This window comes from Gekko japonicus, unplaced genomic scaffold, assembly GCF_001447785.1.
Source record: "Gekko japonicus isolate JY-2015 unplaced genomic scaffold, Gekko_japonicus_V1.1 scaffold90, whole genome shotgun sequence".
Classification (NCBI taxonomy): domain Eukaryota; kingdom Metazoa; phylum Chordata; class Lepidosauria; order Squamata; family Gekkonidae; genus Gekko; species Gekko japonicus.
In genome coordinates this window covers 301,375-324,865 of record NW_015166421.1, presented here as the reverse complement: position 1 = coordinate 324,865, position 23,491 = coordinate 301,375, and the positions used below count along the sequence as shown (strand labels likewise).

The following is a 23,491-nucleotide window of genomic DNA, read 5'->3' as shown; positions in this document are numbered from 1 at the left end:
TTAGGATTGCCCTGCATTTGGTTACAATATTTTTTAAACTTACCATACAAGACACTGACTCCCTGCCTCCTGACCACTGGCAGCTCTGCCGAGCCTCTAGTTCCTGCACATTAACCCAATACTTGTCTGCATGTTTTTCGAGCTTCCCATCCCTAGCCTTATGGACTAGAAACATGCTGAAAACAAAATGCTGACATTCTTAAGGTTCAGTTTTCTGTATCACATAAATATATGTATTGTACTGTATTGAGCTTAACAGCTTTTTATCAAAAATCCCATGTTTTATAAAACTTGTATGATGCACATAAAAATACCTTGACAGAAAACAATATACTACTAGAAAAAGTAAGAATAATAGACTCCGTCAGTAGTGTAGATTAGTGAATCCGGTATTAAATTATAAGGAGGAGCTCTTATGGTCATTTTTATTTTATTTTTTGGCTTTGTATATTGTCACTGTCACCCATTTTGTTTCTTTTGCATCCTCTCTGCCTTGTTTACTCAGCACCTACGTACCATTCTATGCCAATTATAAGTTACTGATGCAAAAGCAATAACGCCAAGGGTGTTAGATTTAATGGGAAGAATTTAACATGAGGAAGAGAAACTGGTACAAGAATAAAGACTTGTGGGACCTTTTCTGCACCTCAGTGTTGCCGCTGTTTCCCAGCGAGTTGAATCTCCAGCAGATGGTCCGACTTTGTGGCACCCCTTCCATGAAAGGGCATTTATTTGGAGCATTTTTTTTCTTGATTCTGGATCCAACCTTCCCCGTGTGTTTGTCACGGTAGAGCCAGGGAGGCAGGCAGACAGAGAGAGTCACAATAGCAGTCCAAAGGTCAGCCGGGCGAGCAGTCAGTATAACAGTTAAACCAGTCCCCAAACACAAGACACAGCCGTAGTCAAACGTTACCAGAGGTCATCGTCCAGAGATCAAAGCTGAGAGCGTTGTCAGGTTCCAAAAGCGAGGGGTCAGTAGCCAGAGCATAAGTCCAAAACACGAACCGAATTCCAAAAGCCACAGAGGCAGACAGGAGCCGAGGTGCAGAGCTTCTGGTTCTACGAACTAGTTTGCCAGCACAAGTTGCTCATGGCCAGAGGCCCTCCTAAATAGTGCTCTGGCTCATTAACCCATTAGCACCTTGTGCGAAGTCCTGGCTTCTGTTAAAACTCAGGGCTCAAGGATCTCCGCCCTCTTGAGCGTGCTTCCCTTCTTCTGCTAGCCAGATCTTGACGTCTCCTATCCCTAAGCCGGCTTACAGGTGGGGGAGATGCCGGTGGTGAGCTGCTTACAGCTTGATCAGTCCCAGGTGTAAACCATCCCGTAGTTGGTTCTGCTTGCTGTGTGTCCTCCTCTGCACTTACAGTAGGTGCAGAGTCTGGTGCCTCTTCAGCCCTTAAAGGCCCTGAAACCTCTCCTCTGAGCCTGTCAGAAGCTGGCTCTGGGGCTGAGTCAAGGGCAGGCATGACAGTGTTCTGCACTTCCTTTGAAAAGGGGTTGTGTGGCCCTATCAACATGTGCTTTGTCAGGGACAGAACCTCCCTTTTTGTGTACATGTGCAGTAATGTTGTAACATCATAACATTGTAAAAAAACACACTGGGAGCTATAGGGAAAGTGAAGGGATGGGGGAGAATGAAGAAACAATACAAGTGCATGGCGTCAAAACCTACCCACCAAAAAGAAAGGAAAAGAATTTCATGGGCAGGTAATTGCACGGAGAAGGCTACATGAAGCCTCACTGCTCATTTTGTCCCAATCTTATAACATTGCTATATTATAATTTTAAAAATCATGTGATAACACAATCAACATTACAGTTTAAAAAAATAGTAGATTGCTCAGGGGACAACCTGAGGGTAGGCAGAAGGGTGTGTGTGTGTGGGGGGGAACATGTGACACTGATGACACAAAAGGGTGGTGAAAAGCAAAATTTGAAATCAGGAATTCCTCACTGGTAAGCTCTGAGTTCAGATTTGAAAGGGGGGGAATTGCGGGAAAAGTGGATTAGGAAAATATGGGGTAACAAGGCACTAAATTCAAAACTACTCCTGGGGAAGCAAAATGTTTTGCGGAAAGCCAATGCAGAGGTTTGCACTTGTGCGGAAATGATCTGGGTCAGTTTCTCACAGTTTGAATCAGGCAGCATTTGGCATTTGGTCTCTGTAATGTATCCATCTCTGACCACGTGCGAGGCTAGGTCTCCATGCAGTTATGCGAAGCGCCCAAGCTTCGCTTACAAAGACAATGGCCCAAGCGGATCTTAGCCCGCACCACTCAGAGGATTAGGTTTCCGCCCGTGAGCCTATGGAACTCTCGGCTACTGTTATAGCCTATCACTAGTGTGTGTGGGGGGGTGTTTGGGTGGGGGGCTTTGTGCAAATATAAGCCGGCCTGCAAGCCGGGAACTTTGTCTTGTTCTTAACTGGAAATAAAGTATGAGAGCTGAAATCACTAATAAGTCTCAGTACTTTTCAGTCTCCATCTTCAGAATGTGGTGAATAAACCCAGGAGACTTCAGACTGAAAGGGACATTCCATCAAGGGTTCTGGCCAATAAAAATCAGGGCAGTGGTATTCACTCAGTGGCTTAGAAGCCACCCATGACTCTTCTGAGCACCATTCCCCCATGTGGCTCCTGATCCATGTTTCAAGTAAGCGGGTGATGCCCCTGCCTGGTAGGGCTTGTTGGCAGTTGGGTGCCACATTGAAACAATCATTGCAAGAGGAACAGGTAAGCTGTGAACTTCCCAGAAGTACAGGTCTCATGTTAGGGATGGAAGTACATGTGGCTTTTTTGTTTAATGGTAATTACGAATATGACTGTCTGTGGGCCGCAGAGTGAGCACCACTGATCTAGAGCTTTATAGCCTAAATCCCATGCTGGATGCTTTACTTTACCTGCAAGTAAAAGTTATGATCTACCATTTTAAGATCATACAAATTACTGGACAGAGAATGATCGATATTTTAAAAAAGCAAAACAAAACTTGCAAGCAGTTGCCTGTGTAACATAAACAGAATAGGTAATTAGACTCTTTGGTGTGTGAGAGCCTGCACAACTACTATGGACTGTGCCTGTGAATCTCTCATGCTGTTTTCTGTTTGATTATCCTGCTGTGCATGAAATAAACTCTTCACCTTAGGCACTTGTTTGGTAGACCCCTGCTTTGCTGTGTGGATTTCTGCACTGCACATACTGTGCTTGGATGTGTGGGGTAAAATCCGTAGGCAGCCATAGGATACACACAACCTATAAACCACAAATTTACTCCCTGGGCAAAAACAAAAAAACAGCAAACCAAAACGGAGAATCTCAGCTTCCATTTAAGATATAGTTTCTTACTTTTTATTAAAGATCTATGGCTGTCTATATTTTTTACTACCCCCCCCCTTTCTGTTGAGAACAACTCACATCCTGTTTTTATGGGTTAAATGTAAAAAAAAATCATTTGCCTTGGAAACACAGAAGTTTATGTTGTATACTTGATCCTCCACATTTCCTGGTTAAAGGGAAAATGCTGTTCAATATCTTACAAAGATGATCTGACTCCAGTGGTTACAAGATAAAGACATTTTACTTACAGAAATAGAAGTGCATCTTATATGGAATATTAATGTAAGTACATTTAACTTATTGTGAACAGATTAACTTCAAAAAGGTTAACTTGCTACAGCTCCAAGCCCAGGTAAGAGAGAAGAAGAAAAGAGGTCCTATATAAAACAGAAGACAAGCAATGGCCAAAGAGGGTCAACATCTAACCAATGAAAGGGTGGGGCCAAATGCCATGTGTAGGAGAGAAGGAGGGGAGGGAGTTCTTTTAACCCTTTCCCTCCCAGTTCCTCTTACATGCAGAATTACCATATCCAACAGTTTTCACCTCTTTATCTCGCACAAATTATTTTGTTTCTGCTAAATGTAATGGAATTAAGGCTTAAAATCCCTGCCTCCAGATTTCTGAGATTTCAGTTTTCAAGCCTTTAAGGCTAGAAACACACCTAAGAAAGAGCTGTTCAAGATAATGAATTCTACACAGACATATGGAGAGAACCTATGACTTAGTAATATAGCACCTGCCTTGCTTGTAGAAGGTGCTAAACTCAATCCTGGTGTCTCAGTTTCAATAATTTCAGGTGTTCAGCAAGACCAATCTCTACTTGAGATCCTGGAAAGTTACTGCCCATCTGTGCAGATCAAATAGAGCTTGAGGGACTGAACCAATATAATTTAGCTTCTTTATGTGGTCAAAATCTAGTGCCACGAAAAATAGCGCTGTCATTCAGTTAAGGAGGTCTTAGATGATGACTTGTAACTGAAGGGAAGGGGGGAAAGTTAAATGGAAATTGTAGATATTATAAAAGTGAAACATTCTGGAAAACTACCAGGGTTGGTTCAGATGCTGGAAAATCCTTCATGCAGTAAAGTTTGTGTAGATGCAACTGCATGCAGGAAGAAGTGTCTCAATTTGCCTGGCCATACTAGTAGGAGAACATGGGGATACAAGGCACTTGCTTGTGTGTCTGAGAAGCAGTGCCTGTCACTACAGCCTTGCTGGTTTGGCCATTATTTCCGTTTACATGCCTGTGTCTAAGGATCCTCTAATGCATATGGTTTCCTACCATTCGATAAGACATGAAGAACAAGCTGGAGTTTGTCCAAGATGCGCCTGAACTTGGGTTATTCTGGCTCACACACTCCCTCCCTCTTCCCTCTACAGAAACAGCTATGATTGATTCCTGATTTCTGAAGACATTAGTATAACTTAAATTTAATGCAGTGTCTAAATTTTGGAGCCTTAACAAATTGGAATTTATTTATGTGCTTACAGAACATCTGTGCCACCTCTCCAGTGAATCTGACCAAGGCGTCTTGCAAAATAAAACTTTAAACACCATACAAGTTGTTAACTATAATCCAGTATTAAGCATCCAGCCAGGGCAGAAGGAACATAAAATAGTGAGAAGCTTCAAACAATTTTTAAACAGGCTTAAAAACAGATTGCAAATTGTGTAAGAAGATCAACCCCTTTATTTAAAACCTGGATAAAAAGAAATGTTTGTGCCTAGTGCCTAGAAGAGAGCCTCAAGTGGAAGGGCATTAACGTGATTCAATGTTAAAACCTCTGCTTTGTGTACAGAAGGTCCCAGGTTCAATCCCTGGCATATCTGGTCAAAAGGGGCAGGTAGTAGGTGATGTGAAGGACCTCAACTTGAGACCCCGGATTGCTGATGCCAGTCATGGAAGGTAATACTAAGCTTGATGGACCAATGGTAGTGACTCATTCATTGGCAGCTTCATGTGGCATTCCATAGGAGAGATGCCACTAATGAAAAAGTCCCTGTCCCTAGTCACCGGCTACCTCATTTCTGAAGGCAGGGGCACAGAAAGCAGGGCTTGTAAGGAAGATCAGAGGTGCCGAACGTATTTGTTACACGGGCCAGATTTGACATAAATATCACATTGTCGGGCCAGGTGTGCCATAAAATGTAATGCCAGGTACTGGAGATATAAACTTTATAAAGGACACAGGCAAACCCAACTAACAATATTATTTTTATTCAAAATACAAACAAAACTCCCAATAAATGTGTTTAATCATGTACAAGACTAGGTTTTTTCCAAGGGATACCATATATACCAATTGCTTGTGGGCCAGGTAAGAGCCCTGCATGGGCCAATTCTGAAAATCAACAGGAGTGCTTTTCCTAGTGTCATTGTCCTAGGTGAAGATCATCAGTCCAGGGAACCAAGGCCATTTCTCTCTCAAAACCGGGCTTGAATTGAGATTGAAATAGATGCTCTGTCTAGATAACCCATCTCCTCCAAGACCATTGAAACAGCATAGCCACCACTCATTCAAAAAAGGAACGTTGCTCACCGAATAGCAGCACGTTAGGTGAGTGAGTTACAAGGACACCCTCTTTGGGAAGGATTCTCACTCCTGCCTCTTTCTATGCCTTCCCACAGAAAGGCATTTATTGCCTCTTGTACCCATGTTGTCAACCCTTACCTCGCTTGTGACATCCTCAGCCACAAAGGGCAAGAGTGGTGAGTCACACACTTTTTGTCCACTCCATCAAGCCTCAACAACTGAAAGTTATCCATACAAACCAGGACTAGATCATGCTCCGATGACATCCTAAGACAGAACTCCCCCAACCGCGGAGTCTAAATCATGGAGGATATGAGTAATTTTAACCACAAAATGCATTGCAATAGAGTCACAGCAAGGTCTGTATGTTTTCCAGGTCTACGTCATTAGGGACATGAAAATCTCTGCTGGACGGCATCTCACAGGATCTACGTCATTAGGGACATGAAATAAGAGGCCCCCTCACAACCTGGAAAATCTCTGCTGGACGGCATCTCACAGGTGCAGTGGTGCTGGAGAAGTTAGCTCTTGCCATCATTGCCACCCTACAGTAGGCCGATAATGTGTTTGGTCATATTTGTTTTAAGTTTTCCTCTGCTTGCCCTCCAAGCATCTGCCCAACCTCATCATCACCTTGAGCTCCTCATGAACGATGAGGTATTATGGTTCCTCGGGAGGAAAGAGCATTCTGGAGCAGTCTTCATTCCACAGGGGTTTCGGGGGCTGGAGCAGGGGTGCTGGGAAGTCCTCTGAATTTGCTGTGTACACAGCATTGAGGAAAGGAGGAGTCATCATCATCTTGGTTGCCCTCGTCCTCATTTTTTCCAGCCCTGCGATACCCCTTTTGATACACAGCAACCAGAGCTGTATGCGGAGTTCCAAATGAGGCCGAACCAAATACAGAAGCATTACAATACTGGCTGTTCAATTTTCGATCCTAGAGTGACACATTCGTACTTAGATACTTTAACTTGGCCAAGGGATCAACTTGACTGAAACTGTATTTCATATGTGACCCTGCTTTTCCCAAGTAAAGGCCAGTTTGCTGGGATCCTGCTACTGTTGTTGTGAGGAGCTTTAGACAAAAGCTTGCATTTCAATCCCATCAGAAAGACGAGAAGAGGCTTGAGACACAGGCCGTATCAAATGCTGCTTCGGACTTAAGCTCTTCGAAAGCAAAGCTTGACTTTTGCCCAGCTGTGTCAACAGACACAAGCTCTGAAAGGAGGTTGCCTTCTGAAAGGATTAGGAGCTGTTTTTATGGGCTGATATCCAAGCAAAGGATTCGCTGCTGGGGGAAAAGAAAAAAAGCTTTGTACTCTGAACAATCTGGGTTTTTTTGCCATCTTTGTCAAGAGCTGGAGAAATCATCCCCCTCCCAAAAAAACCTTTCCCCCTTTTCTATAGCACAAGGGTCTGCAACATGGGGCCTGGCAGCACGAGGCACCCACCAAGACCTTCCCTGCTGCTCGCCAAGTGTTTTTAGAAAGTAGGCGGGGCAAGATAGGGCTTTTGCTCAGCAAGTGTTATGACTGAAAGTAAGCTGCACCAGCCATTTTGTGGCTGGTCCTACCTCCTGCAGCAGCCATTTTGTGGCAGTGCCCACCACACTGTTTCAAAATTCCAAAAAATCTTGCAGGCTCAAAAAGATTGGGGAGCCCCGCTTTAGCATGGTCACACACTGAAGAGGTAGTTCCGTGAGGCCAGTTTATTTCCTCCTGTTTTTCCCCCTCTGCTGCTTATTAAATTTAATGGTGAAAAGATGCTGGATGGAAACTTCTGGATGCTGCATCATATAATTCTGTGTCTCTTGAGGATAGATGCCGCACAGGCTGCTGCTGCTGCTATACCCATGTGAATTCCTCTGTATTTGAGCTCTCTCCTTCTCTCAGAAAAACAAACAAGCAAAAAACCCACAGCTGAAATTAATGTTCACGGTCATTCTTTCATTTTTAGCTTTTGAGGAGGTTTTGAAAGATTACAGTCAAGATCAGGTTGATACACGATCCAGCCATTTTGGTTCTCAATTTGACTCCTTGCACTGGCATGATCTGCCTATGCCACAAAACGAGGTAGTAATGAAATGCCAGGCTGCTGAGGTGGCAGAATGGACTGTACCACTTCAGACTGCGAGGGACAAATCACAGTTTTCAGACATTCACTACTAGAATAATTATTCATAAACAGAAAGCAAGCATAACACATGAAAGGCTAGGCTAGAACTTCATCCATTATGCTTAATTTGTAGGCAGTGTTTTCCATTAAAATTGTGATTCTCCCCCACTTAATGGCCAGAAGTGGTATATCCCATTCTACACCATCAAGAGTCTACCATTTCATTCTGTGGCATCTGCTGACCATATATGACATCAAATGGAGACACCCTTAGCTCACTGTGCTTTTGCATGATGATTTCTGAAAGGAAAGAAAAAGGAACCATTGTTTAAAATAAGCAATGGGGAGATAGCCCAATGCCATGATCTTCAAACCAATGGGACTGCTGTTTCCCACTTGCTTCTTCCCCAAAGCATCTATTCCCAAAACCAAAGAGCTAATCCTGTCCTTCCTCCATTTCAGAGGATAGGAGATGGTTCAGATATGGTTGATATATTAAGGCCCCAGTCACACGGGAGGATTTGCCCCGTGAAACAGACGGATTGAGGGCGATTAAACCGGCGTGATCAGATGCCAACATCTGGCAAGTGTCGCTCACCTGCCCCTAACCCGTAGCTTCTGGCCGAAGATGCGGATCTAAAAGAGAGTAATGAAAGGGCAGTACCTACCCGGATGACACGCAGCACCGGCAGCTGTGGGATCGCAGACGTGCGGTTATCCCATGGTATGCATGGCAATTGTGTGCGAATGTAGACAACTGCTGCGGCTGGCCCTCCTCGCCCTTCTTAGCATCGCTTCCCCTGCAGCATGTGATCGCGGCTGTCGGCAGAAGCACAGAGCCTCGGGGGACCTGTCTGATCCTGCTGCCGCGCTTCTGTTTGTTGCGGCTCTAAAAAGCCACACTTCCCCCACGGCTTTTCCCGCTTGTGTGACCGGGGCCTAAGATGAATGGGGCAGTGCCCCACCAACTCAGGCTGCCCCCGGTCCACTTCTGCCTGTCTCCTTACAGTGTTTCATAGACCATCTGGGGGGTGGCAGTAGGGGGTCAGATCTCCTGCTACATTGGAAGACCTCCTGGCCAGGCTTTCTGTTCTCTCCTACTACTTAACAGGCTGGTCCGGAGAAATTGAAGGGGGCTTCTCGCTGTCATGCCAATGCATGACATCACTTCCGTTGAAAAACTGGAAGTGGCATTATTGCATCAGGGTGAAGGTGTAAGATTCACCCTAACTCTGTGATTTAAACACAAAGTTTTTTTTGGTGAATCCTAGGGTGATGGCATGATGATGTCACTTCCTTTTTTTTTTTTTTTGGCCAGGAATGATGTTACAAGCTGGCATTATATCAAGATGATTGTCCATGCTCCACAACTCTCCTGATGAGCTGCCAGCTACAAAATGCAATCCTAGGTGGCAGCTGTTTGTCAACTATATAAAAACAAACTGGGATCCATGTAGATAGATTCAGGTAGGCAGCCGTGTGGGTCTGAAGCAGCAGAACAAAGTTTGAGTCCAGCAGCACCTTTAGGAACAACAAAGTTTTATTCATATAATAACTTTTATTTTGCAATGACACAAAACAGTGTGTCAGCTTTTGAGTTCTCTAGTCAGGCTGGATGTTACAGGAGGAGAAGGAGAAAAAGTATTTCAAGCCATGATTTTAAAGACCCTTTCTTTTAAGCCTTTCTGTGCTCAGTGCCACAGTGCACTGGTACCTTCTGTTTCAGTTTCTACCTAGTTCCTTTGAGTGAGGGGGAAAAGGTGTCTCTCCATTGGAATTACACAGACGAGCATTCCTCCTTGTATAGGGTGAAAATAAAGGAATTAATTGATAGTCATTGTTTTAACAGTTTAAGGTGATGCATCTTTAGTTCAGTCCTGCAAGCCATTCTCTCCCTGTAGAGTCAGAGGGCAAATTTTGGCCCTTTAATTCATGCCAATCCATAGCAGTACATTAGTTCATGGGGCAGGGAGACATCTTTATGGCTCCCTGAGACCCTGATTGGTCAGTGGATCCATAAGAAGCCATTAACCAGCACTCTCAGTCTTCCTTCTTTCCCAGTAAAGAGAAGAAGAAAAAATTGACTTGTCAAGAACTCTTTCAGATGGAGGCCTCTTCCACATTCTCATTTGCGACACTTGTATGTTCCAATTGCTTGGTTCCCCCCTTTTCTACATGTGTTCTGCTCCCTCTTGTGGTCAGTTTCATATTACATTGATGTATGTTTGGCATAAAAACCTGCAGCAATGTACTACCAAGGGAGCAAAACACATATAGAGGGAGCAAAACACGTGCAGAAGAGAAAGAAAAACAACAACAACAAGCCACTGGGGTACATAAGTAACAAAAATGAAATGTGAAAGAGCCTGGAGGACTGTAACTAATTCCAAAGCCCCAGTGAATTGACTAATGTACTGTCCCATAAGCACCTCAATTCCCCCCCTCCTGTTTAGAATCAGGGTTACACAACAGAATTAATTGTGCAAGCACACAGTATGCACAATACAGAACTTTGAATCCATGACACCTACATCTTAGAGCTGACCTTGATACTGACCCTTCTTGTTTCTGTTTTTAATAGCTCTCATTAGTGCAAGAACTATCCTATTTCAGAGGTGATTTTGTTTTTGAGAATTTTATTTGACAATTTGTATTTAGTACATCCAACAAATACACAAACATGAAAGCTACTACAAAAAATAACCTAACGAACAACAAAGACAATTGAGCAGAAAGCAAATAAGCAATACTAAACATCAGATCTTGCAATCTATAAACATCCTTAATATTGCATTTCAGTTAAATACTTCAGGTTTTTTGGAACCACTCCCGTCTGCATCAAATAGTTCAATATTATTGGCCACACTTCTACAAAATTCAAGGAAGGAGGATTATTTTCAAACTGATTCATCTTATACGTAATTCTTTTCATTATGTTCAAATCCCATGCCTTATGTCATATATGAAGCACAGGTGCATTTGGGCATTTCCAGTTAGCAGCTATGGATGTTTTGGCAGCTATTAGAAGTTATGAGATCAGCTCTTTCCTAATATTTGGGGCTGTGCTATCCTTCCAATAACTAAGGAACAGTATCTCCAGTGTGAATGGAACAACTTCCCCCATTATGAGTAATATTTGGTCCAAGCTTGTCTTGCAGAATTGTTTAATTCTCTCACATGGCTACCAACAATGTGCATATGATACCACCTTTCCACACCCCTTCCAGCAGAGAGGTAAATACATTGTAAAAACTCATTCATATGTGATTTTTGACTTAGGGTGGGGGAGAATGAAGCGAAGATTAGGGACATGTTCCTTACATATTTTTTTTAACTAAAACTAGTCTTGTTGAGATGAGTTGGCCGTGTGTATTTTCTTTGCACAATGAATCTCCATCTGTATTGGGGCGTGTGTATTTGCACAATGAATCTCCATCTGTATTGGTTTAATCAGATTTAAACTTTAAGCATTGTATATTAATTTTCACCTATGTGAGTGATATTTTTATTCCTTTATAGGTCACACCATGTGTGTTCATGTCAAATTATTTTTCAGGTTTCCCTCCTATTTTTGCTTTCTCAGCAAGCAGGAATTGATGCAATTATCCAATCATCTTCAGTCTTGCTTGCTTGCTTTTTGTCTTTTGCTGTGCCAATATGCCACTTTCTAGCTCTGTTTCTCCCCACACCCAGGGAATTCCAAAGGAAATATGCTTCTGTGCAGTGCTTCTGAAAAGTAATCTCTGAGGCTATTTTTCACAGACACAACTTGTTAACATTGTTCCTTTCACGAAGCTGAAATAGATATGAACCGTTCCTGCAGTTAACAAGCATGGATTTCCCCACCCCCACCCCCTACACACTGTTGCCCAAACTCAGTGGTGGAAACGCATAGCTTCAAGTGTTATTGTGTTGAAGCAAAGAGTTCCAGCCTTTGGCTAGCAAGATTTCCAGTTTCTCATCTCTGCTGTTTCAACTTTCAAATCTCAATTTGCTTCTCCATTATACAAGTTAAAACTGTGATTCTTTATTTTCAAGGCATTTTATGTTTCCTTACTTCATTTTCCCCAGTAAAATGTACACATTTTCCCCAACATTGTGCATCAGAAGTCAGCATTATACCTATAAACAGCATCCTCTGTGCATAAAAACTGTTGTATAAAAATCTACACGATGAATGTACACTGCAAACATATCTATAAAACCAACAGGAAGAAGCAAAGAGCCAAAACTATAAATCCACATAAAAAAGAAATGATATAGGGAACATTTGCTCATCCTGAAACTTGAGTATTTAAATAACTGAAATGAGAGAGGGAAATTTTTTGGCACCCCCTAGAATTGTTGCCATAAGAAACTTCTATTCTTCACACAGTGAAAGTGAACCACTGGATAAAGTCCATCCTTTCCAGTTATCAAAGGATGGTTTCAAGCAGCCATTCTCAAACTCATCACAAAGCAGCTGTAAATGTGATAGAGTGTGAAGTCCCTGTCTGTGTAATCAGGGAAACCCACTCAGAAATCTAGGGGAACTAGAAAATTGTTCATTTTATTGTGTCACCTCTGTATATTTCCTCTTCCCTGCATTAGTCCTGGAAGGATTAACCAATCTAACTGATTAATTTTAGAGTTGCAGTTTTAAGGAAAAGGCTTTGTTCTGGGGAAAAGCTGTCACAGTATGCGATAGTTGGCAGCAGAGGATAGGACCCAAAGCAACGGGTTTAAATTACATGCAGAAAGGTATCGGCTGGATATTAGGAGAAACTTCTTCATGGTCAGAGTGGTTCAAAGGTGGAATCAGCTGCCGAGGGAGGTGGTGAGCTCCCCTTCACTGACAGCTTTCAAGAAGAGGCTGGGTGAATATTTGTCAGAGATGCTTTAGGCTGGTCCTGCATTGGGCAGGGGGTTGGACTAGACAGTCTGTATGGCCCCTTCCAACTCTATGATTCTATGGTTCTATGAAAGCAAGTCGGGTCCTAGTTTTCTGAGAGGAAAGCAAGATTAGTCATGTTGTAAATAAATAAGCAGAGAGAGAGAGAGAGAACAAATGAGAGACAATGGCCGAGTTCAGACTGGCAGTCTGAAGCCGGAGGGAGTCATGGCAAAAAAGAGCCGGAACAAACTGTTCCGGGTTTTTCCGGTCACACTGTGTAGACTGATGCGGGAGCATTCCGGGAGGAGGCGCAAGGGAGCGTTCACACTGTTGGCCTGGAGGTGCAGCAGTAAGCAGCGTTTTCCTCATAGCAGGCGCCTAGGCGCAGCGGCAAATATGACAGGATCTGGCCGCTGTGGGCCATAGGCACATCCGGTGACATCTCTACCCTCTCTTCATGGCAATCACCTGCACCTTCCTGGTGCCAGAGTGAGGCTAGGAGGTCAGTCAGCATAAACAGCTGGCGCACATTATTAACATGGGCTGTTCCCAGCTTTTAGCAGTTAGCATTCACACTTCTGGGAAGTGGAATGAAGCAGGATAAACGGACTCTCCAGGGTTTGCTACCACTTTCACCAGGTATCTTTTAAACCCGGGAGGCAAGCGCTACAAGACGAGTTGAGTACGGGTGGGGAACACCGGACAGATGTGCCTGTGTGAATGGCCCCTTTAATCTGCTTGTGAAATGTTCCTCACATGCGCCTATATCCGGGCAAACTGCCACTCTGAACTCGGCCAACACGTCTGCATTTGGAGGCTTTTTCACATAAGATGAGGAAATAGATCTCTCTCCCCCCCCCCAAGTCAGAGCTGACTTATGGTGACTCCGTAGGGTTTCCAACCCAAGAGATGTTCAGAGATGGTTTGCCATTGCCTGCCTCTGCGTCATGACCCTAGATCTTCTTGGTGGTCTCCCATTAAAATACTAACCAGGGCCCGGCTTAGCTCCTAAGATCTGACAAGATCAGGCTAACCCGGGCTATCCAGGTCAGGGCAAACAGATCACGGCCTTTCAAAATAATTGCAATATATCATTACAATGTATTTTGTATCTTTACTTGCCCAACGTTAAACAACAAATATGGGGTTCACAGAATTTTATTCTGAATGGACATGTCAATTTTCAGTCCAGTAGTTCAGTCTTGAAGGAAACAATTCCATTACAGTCTTTAAAAAAACAAAACAAAAAAAAACCCTTTTGCTGTTCAACAGATACACGGGTAGAGCTGATACTCAAATTTGAAATGGAAAACTGTCCTGAACATGTACCAACCTTCATTCTAGTTTCTTAGTAGTCAAAGAAGAAATCATATTATAATGTGTTTTGTCTTGTTGCATATGCATATGGATATCCATTGAAGATGGATGTGGAGGGTTGGTCAGGCATTTTATCGACTAATGGGCAATTATGGTACAAGCATACATAGTTTCATTCTGAGCCCTCAGCCTTCAAGGAAGGGAGGATATTGCAATCATTTCTTGAAAATGGGTGCAAGGAATTAGAGATGGTTTTCATTTTTTAAAAATGAAATGTGTCTTAATCATCAGGGTTCCTTTGACTACAAATTTCAAGCCTCCTGGCCATAAGGACAAACCAATTTTCAATCAGACAGAGAATTTGTATCCGCTCATCCATGGATAAGGGAACCAAAATTGTTAGGGTTCTTTCTGATGAGCAGAGGATACTGAAATTTTGTGCATACCTAATCTAAGGCGCCCCCAATTAAAAAAAATAATCTGAAAAATGTTTTCCAATATGTTTATTCAATATCTACAGTACCTGAATGCCGGCACATAGCTCAAGATGTTGGAGTGATAGTGCCCCCAATTTAAAAAAAAATCTGAAAAATGTTTTCCAAAATGTTTATTCAATATCTACAGTACTTGAATGCTGGCACATAGCTCAAGATGTTGGAGTGATAGGCATTTATATAATAGGTATGGAAGGAATCCTGAAACTCTTATTAATATGTCCATATTACCTTCTAAACTGATTTTTAAAAAAAGTACACCCGTAATTCCAGACTTCACAATCCTTACCTTGTTTGTGGTTGTTCACTGTAGCCTTTTTATGCCACCTCTTCAGGGAACCTGTCCAACGCAGCTTACAAAATAAAATATAGTAAAAACAAAAAAAATAATAAAAGTTTTCAGTTAACATCTACCATTAAAAACCAGCACTACAGAGACAGCCACAACATAAAAACATAAACCACTGAGCAGCTTAAAACAACAGTTTCAGACTAAAATGGTATTAAAAGATACAGGGTGAACAGAAACATCCTGGCCTGGTACCTAAAAGAGTGCAGTGTAGGCACCAGGCAAGTCTCAAGGGGGAGAGCATGCCATAAGTGAGGTGCCGCTCATGGAAAAAGCCCTGCCTCTGGTTGCCACCCACCGGTCAATGACTGCCCCAAATACACAAACACAGTTTTTGTTGGTATTGTTTAATTTGTAGTATGGAAGAAAACAGCCAAGACATTTGTTTTAAAAGGGCGAGGACAAATTATGTAAAACTGATATTGTCAGCAGATGTGACAAAAGGTTCATTCATAGGATTGGAAAGAAAGTGATTTAGAAAGAAAAAAATTCCATGTACATATATTAAGCACGGCTTTCTCTCTGTCTCTCTGCTTCTCTCTCTCTTTCTCTCTTTTAGATAAAAAGCCTCTTCATGAAATAAAACCCCAAAGTAAGTTTATTTTTCTCTTGTAAATATACTTTTTTTCCCTTTGATAGTCCTTTTCTATTTATTTAAGTGTTAGTTAAGGAAAAGATAGACAATAGACATTGCGGACAACACAGATGTTGAAACAAGAACACCATACGATGGTTTTAAACAGGTTCAGCCTTCCGGGTGGTGATGGAAAGTGCTCTCAAGTCATAGCTGACTTATGGTGACCCTGTAGGGTTTCCAAGGCAAGAGACGTTCAGAGGTGGTGTGCCATGGCCTGTCTCTGAATTGCAACCCTGGACTTCCTTGGTCATCTCCCATCCAAATACTGACCAGGGCTGACCCTGCTTAGCTTCCGAGATCTGATGAGATCCGGCTAGCCTGGGCAACATTAGGTGGCTGACTAGAGCTGCATTGTGTAAACTGGTGCTTTTGCTGGCACAATGAAGTTGAACTACTTGTGATCTGTTGACGAATCCTCGGATGTGAAATTATGCTTTAAAAATGAGCCCTGGGGTAGAGTTCTTGAGGTGACAGAAATGGGGAATGGGGTTAATTCTTCCCTCTTTGCCATCTCCTTGTGAAGCTGCCCACTCAAGGTGTGACATGGCTAGGTGGGAGAAGCTTCTAGAATCAACACTTGAGAGGAGTATAAGACTAGCTAGTGCAGAAGGCCCACAGGCTGTATTTTGCCTGTCAAGCCCCTTCCCCCCCCTCCCCCAGCATGCAAAAGCATACTCCTTCAGGATGCCTGATCACTTTCCAGAAGAGTGTCATGACAGATGACTACAAAATTAGGCCTATGGACAGGTGAGGGCTGTTGCCTGTCAGCCCTGCTTGTGGGCGTTCCTGCCTGGCTGCCGTGGGAAACAGAATGCTGGACTAGAGGAACCAGCACACCAGCTCTTACATTCTTATAGTCAGGGCTATTTTGGGGCAGGAACGCACAGGAACGGAGTTCCGGCTGGCTCCTGAGTTGGCCACACCCAGCAGGAACTCATTAGCATAATAGGCTACACCCAACAGCAGAAACTCATTAGGATTGGCTACATTAGGGGTGTGTGGCCTAACATGCAAAGGAGTTCCTGCTACAAAAAAAGGCCCTGGGTTTTGACGACAAACAAGGTAAACAGAATAAGAAGCAAAAGGTGGGTGTGGCTGGATGACCACACTTTTGGCAAAACGGGGCTGCGGCCTAATATGCTAATGAGCTGTGCTGTCATGGTGTGGCCTGATATGCTAATGAGTTTCTGCTGTTGGGTGTGGCCTATTATGCTAATGAGTTCCTGCTGGGCTTTTTCTGCAAAAAGAGCCCTGCTTATAGTCATTCAGTGCAGCTCATTATGCCATTACAATATGTCTTTGCCATCACAAGGGTCCTGCCTCATCCAGCCGGGGGGAAAAATAGCAGACAAGATCATGAAGTCGCCTGTGCATGTCTGTATTTGTGTTGGGGTTTTTTGGTAACTTTAACCAGAAACTTATGGCAAGCCTCTGCATAGTGATGACCGTGGACTTCCTTAGTGGTCTCCCATCCAAGTACTAACCATGACTGACCCTGCTTCGCTCCCGAGATCTGCCAAGATCAGGCTGTCATGGGCTATCCACTTCAGGGCTCTCAGTCAAATACTGATTCCCCAAGCACTTACAGTGATTTAAAATATCGTCATAAAGAAATATATCTATTTAAAAGGACTCACTGGGAAGCGGTGAGTTTCTCTATTTAGGCACCATGGGAAGATGCCCAGCCGTTTCCTCCTCTGCCTCTGGCCTCAGTCATGGCAGCAGGGAGTCCAGCAACACCTCCGCTTTTCTGATTGAGCACCGCATTTCTGTTTATCCTCTGCTCATCTCCCACATAATGACCAGATCCTTAAGGCGGGCCAGCCAGACTGCCGGGGTCGATTTTAGTACCGTTACTTCCTTGGGGAATTAAACTCTTTCTTTAAACTGCAAGATTAGAAGTGTGTTACATAAATACAGCTTGTTGCCGGCTATTGAATGAAACAGAAAGGCGTTAAGTTTAAGGCTGCATGAATCATCACTGATGCAAAATCAAAGTCAATTATTAAGATAATTGAGAAACAACCAATTGTGGTAAATAGCCTTATATATAATTCTCTCCAGTTTGGAACTGTGAGGCTTGTATATTAGGACTGTTTCAAAGACAGCTGAGGGAAAGGCTGAATAGGCTGGTAACTATAAAGAGGGGAGGGGAGGGGTGGAGGGGAAAGGAGAGACTGCAAAGCACAGCAGAGATCGGAATGCTGTTGGTTGCTGTCTGCTAGCAGACTAATGGCCAAATGGAGGAAATATGGGCCCTGCACAGCTTGTGGGAAGGCATTGATTGTAAATGAGATAATTTAATCAATTACGATTCCTAATGCATTAAACCAAATGTTTCATTTTGTGCTTCTACACGCCTTAAATTATCTTCAGGTGTTTTATGAAACTTAATCATGGTTAATAGAAACTTCATTACCATAAAATATGCTCTCAAATGAATGTTGAGTAACTGTGTCAGGGAATACCAGGAGAAACACCTCCGGTGGTTTCTTCAGATATGAACCTCTCCTAACGAAAATTATTTCTTTTTAATAGGTGACCTTCTCTCTGTTGGGAAAATGCAAGCCTCAAAAAGATAATTGGCTGCTTGCAAAACTTTATAAAGTGCCCCCCCTTCAATCTCATCTGTCCAAAGATGAATGCAGAAAATGACATATAGAAAGTGTCTGCCTCCCCCACCACCTCAGAGTTCTGGTCTTCAAAGGGAAGGATGTTTTGTTTGAAATGGGATAAAATGGAAGTTTTATTGTGTTTGGAAATAAGTAATTTTCTGAAATGAATTTAAAAATGTGTTTTCCCACAGGCAGTATTTTTTTCTTGGAAGAAAATTAAGGTGGGGGCTTTAGTGAAAATCTTAGGCCCCTCCATAGATGAGGGAAGAACAAATTCAAGAGCCTTCCACCCACCAGATCAAGAATAAAGCCCTTTGTGAATGCCTGAGTAGCAGTTTTTAGGCCACATTTTAATGTGAGTCTCTTGTTAAAGGTGAGGAAACCTGATAGAATGCACTAATACTACAATGTGAAAGTTTGAGTATACATTTTCAAAGGACTTGCAGGCTGAAACCCCAAACCCCAGGCCTTTCCATTACAGTTGGCCTTATTAGAAGAGTTTGCGTCTACCATTCCTCACAAATTTGACCATATGAACTCACTCGCGCCAATGGAAAAGGGAGACGAGAGTAAATATGGGGAGGGCCAGTCCTCTCCTCTGAAGACTGAATTAGGAGTGAGTCCATTGCAGCTCAGGGCTGGTCTCTTGTATTTCAGCTTGTAAAGGCTATTAAAAGTCCATCAGAAGAGGGGGTGGGGACTCAGAAACCTAAAAAGGACATCTAAGAGCCTATACAACATTTTAGCTCTTTGAATACTTGTTTCGTGTGATTGAGTGTTCAGTACAACTTGAAAACTTACATCAGTAATCTACTTATTGGTCCAATCAGAACTACCATCTAGCCAACTCTGTGGACCTCTCTAGAGAGAAAACTTTCACCATACAGTGTCTACAGATCTGTCTGTGGCCATTAGGAATCAGCAAATGTTGCCTACTCCTTTTATTTTTTATTTATTCTATTTTTTTATTATTTCAATTTATATCCTGCCCTTCCCACGAACGGGCTCAAGGACGCTCAGAACAATAAATACAAACAATCTAAATTCATACAATCTAAATTCATACAATAAAGGGATTTATTGTTTTTCCCTTATGAAAGGGATTGTTGTTTTTCATTCGTCTATATAACCACCCTACTAAAATGATTGCAATTATTGTGTAATTGAGGGGATTTTGGTTGTTAGTATTGATAACTGTTAACTAATCTATGTATTATATTAATGGTAGGATAGGTGTTATCGGCCTTATTTAATTATGGGACCAGGAATCTGATTAAACTAGTAGCAATCTTCAGAGGACATTGAACTTTATAGTAGGACGGATGGGACAATTAGATCTATCAGCACCAGAAGCAGCGGCTTGCCACCAATGAGCCTATGGGGGGAGGGAGAGCATTCCATCAGCCCACTAGTGGTCTGAGGCTAACGCGAAGACTGGTGGAGTGGCAATGCCTGGGCAACAGATTCTGGTGCTCCTGGGGTGCGGAAAGTATAGTGGTGGGTCCAGGCAGAGAGTTAAGGGAAGGATGCGGAGAAACAGAATGTTTGGCACCCTTTCAGCCTGCGACCAATCCCAGTGGTGGTCGGCAGTGGGGCTAGGATGGATAACCCCCCTCCAACATTGGTGTTGTGCAAGGCCAGGTCTATAAATAATAAGACCACAGTCCTTTGGGACTTCCTGCTGGAGCAGAAAGTAGACCTGGCGTGCATGACCGAGACCTGGGTGTGGGATGGGGAGACTGTAGCCCTCTCCCAGCCTGCCCCTCCTAGGTTCTTGCTCCTACACCAATTGCAGACTAGGGGGCGGGGGGGAGTGGATATCTTCATTTGGGAGGCTTACTCCTTCAGGTCGCTCCCGCCATTGGAGATTGCAGGCATTGAGTGTGTCGGCCTGGTGTGGGAGGCCGGGGAGAGTGTGGTGATTTGGCTGGTGTACCGACTGCCTAACACACTGGCCAATAGCCAGTGAAGGGCAATAGCCAGATGAAGGCCGTATCAGGCTGGGCGCTGGAACACCCTAGGCTAATAGTCTTGGGTGTTTTCAATGTCCACGCTGATGATGCAACTTCCACTTAGGCAGTGGACCTAGTGTCATCCATGGCAGAGCTGGGACTCTCCCAATTTGTAACGACCCCCACTCACTGGGCTGGGCACATGCTTGATTTGATCTTCGCGGCTGGGGTAACAGTGGACCGGATTACTGCTTTGGCAGTACCATGGTCAGACCACCATGCCCTGAGGGCCCATCTGAATGTTCCACCCCGACCCTGTTTAGGCAGTGAGCATATTTTAGCTCGCCCATGGAGCCAAATGGACTCAGTGCGGCTCTAAATGGCTCCGTGGGATCCGATGCCCCCTGGTGGCTCATTAGATGAACTTGTGAAGGACCGGTACAGTCAGCTCTCTGCAGCCATCTACGAGATCACTCCCCGGCACCCTCTGCGCCCTAGCTCTAGGCTCGCTCCCTAGTTCACCCAGGAGTTGCAGCTTATGAAGTGGGAGCTAAGATGGCTAGAGAGACAGTGACGCCATGCTTGAGACGAAGCTACAAGAGCATCTTATAGGATGTTTATGAGATCCTATGAAATGGCAGTCAAAGCCGCTAAGAGAGAGTTCTATGCAGCTATGATTGCGTCCGCAAGCTCACGCCCAGCCCAATTGTTTAGAATGATTCGGTCGATAACAACTCTGCCACAGGGCAGACCAAATGCAAGGGAATTGGATATTGGCTTTGAGGCATTTGTGAGCTATTTTGCAGATAAAGTCTTGGTGCTCCGCCGCGACCTCCCCACCACAGTTGAAACAGTAAGTGAACTCGAGGCCCCTTGCGCGTCTTTGATTCCAGCTCTGGATTATTTCAGCCTGCTCAGTCTGGAGGAAGTCGACAGATTGCTCACAGCTGTATGCCCAACCACGTGCAACCTTGATCCGTGCCCTTTTTGGCTCATTAAAGCTGGCCACGAAGGGTTTTGAGATGCCCTAAGGGAGATTATCAACAAGTCCCTCTCTGAGGGGTGGTTCCCGGGGGCACTCAAGGAAGCGATGGTCTGCCCTCTCCTGAAAAAACCATCTTTGGACCCGGCCGAATTGGCTAACTATTGGCCAGTTTCCAATTTGCCCTATTTGGGTAAATTAATTGAGAGGGTAGTGGCAATACAGTTGCAGGACTTTCTGGATGACACTTCCATATTAGATCCCTTCCAGTCCAGCTTCTGCCCAAGACACGGGATGGAGATGGCACTAGTCGCTCTTACTGATGACATCCAAAGGTACCTGGATTGGGGTGGTTCGGCAGCACTGTTTTTGTTGGACCTGTCGGCCGCGTTCAACACGGTCGACCATTAGTTGCTGACCCACCACCTTGCTGACGTGGGGATACAGAGGCTTGCCTTGCAATGGCTCATTTTCTTTCTTCAGGGTCGGGGACAAAGGGTGGTACTAGGGGAACAGCAGTCCAGGAGACACCTGCTTGAGCACGGAGTGCCTCAGGGGGCGATACTTTCCCCGATGTTATTTAACATCTACATGCACCCCCTTGCCCAGATTGCTCAGAGGTATGGGCTGGGCTCTCACCAGTACACTGATGACACCCAGCTCTATCTGATGTTGCGTGGACAGTCGGACTCCAGACCGGAAGATCTGGACCGGGCATTGCAAGCCGTGGCTGGTTGGCTCAGACTGAGTCGGCTGAAACTAAATCCGGCAAAGTCAGGGGTCCTGTGCATGAGTCAGGGCGGTTCGGGGATGGAGATCCTGCTCCCGACTTTCGATGGGGCACTGCTAGTACCAGCACCAGAGGTTAGGAGTTTGAGAGTGCTCCTGGATCCCTCTTTAACAATGGAGGCCCAGGTAGCAGCCACTGCTAAATCTGCCCTCTACCATCTTCGGCTGATTCAGCAGTTGGTTCCCTTCCTCGATCGTGGTGACCTGGCTATAGTGATCCATGTGATGGTCACCTCGAGATTAGACTACTGTAACGCTCTCTACATGGGGCTGCCCTTGTTGCAAATCCAGAAGCTGCAGCTAGTGCAGAACGCCTCAGCCAGGCTTTTGATGGGTCTCCCTCGATGGGAGCACATTCAGCCTGTGCTAAAGTCACTGCACTGGCTGCCAATAGCCTACCGAATTCACTTCAAGGTGCTGGTACTTACCTTTAAAGCCCTATATGGCCAGGGTCTGGCATACCTGAGCTTGTTGACCTTTCCCCATATATACCCCAGAGAGCACTACGGTCAGTGTCACAACATCGATTAATCATTCCAGGCCGTAAGGATGCCAGGCTCGCTGCCATGAGGGCCAGAGCCTTTTCGGTGGTGGCTCCTTACTGGTGGAATGAGCTTTCGGAGGAGATCAAGGCCCTGTGGGACCTTCTACAGTTCCTCAGGGCCTGCAAGACAGAGCTCTTCCACCAGGCTTTCAATTAGGAGCCGCCCACCACTACCACCAACTACCACTATTTGAACATCTGTGGTACAGGGCCAGCCCTAGAGTGGAGATAGAGCCATATCTTCGCAGAAGGCTGGCAGATCATGGTGCCGTGAACTCTGGTGGTACATCTTAGAGTGTGCCACTTTGTTTAATTGAAGGATTGACCAGTATTGTGAGCACTTAAAATATATGATTGTTTTAATTTGTGTTAAATTGTTTAAAATGTTTTATGCGAACTAGGTACATTGTACCGATTATTGTAAGCCGCCCTGAGCCCATTCGCGGGGAGGGCAGGATATAAATGCAATAAATAAATAAATAATACAATAAAACCAGTTTAAAATGTAAAGTATTTAAAATATTTATGGGCAGTGCTATGAAATTAATTCCAGTTACTACAGCCGGGGAAAATAAGTGGACCGATGCTGAGCCATGATGGTCTCATGTAGCAGCAGTAGGGATGCCAGCTGGTTTTTGTTGTTGTTCAGTCGCACAGTCGAGTCCGACTCTTCGCGACCCCATGGACCAGCTCCCGCCAGGCCTTCCTGTCTTCCGCCGTCCTCTGAAGTTGGCTCACTTTCATGTTCGTTGCATCTTTGACACTGTCTAACCATTTCATCCTTTGCCATCCCCGTCTTCTTTGACCTTCAATCTTTCCAAGCATCAGGGTCTTCTCCAGTGAGTGCTCCCTTCTCATTTGGTGGCCAAAGTATTTGAGCTTCAGTTTCATTATCTGGCCTTCCAGGGAACAGTCAGGGTTGATTTCTTTTAGGATTCACTGATTTGATCTT

At 44.3% G+C, this 23,491-nt stretch overlaps 1 protein-coding gene across 1 annotated transcript in view; it reads left to right on the top strand.

Moving 5' to 3' along the window:
* The window catches only part of UNC5D (unc-5 netrin receptor D), a 296,399-nt gene that overhangs the window by 153,473 nt on the left and 119,435 nt on the right, over positions 1-23,491 (top strand). The window contains exon 8 of the mRNA XM_015411680.1: positions 15,580-15,612. Coding sequence (XP_015267166.1) covers positions 15,580-15,612 — 33 coding nt within the window. The remainder of the gene's footprint in view (positions 1-15,579; positions 15,613-23,491) is intronic.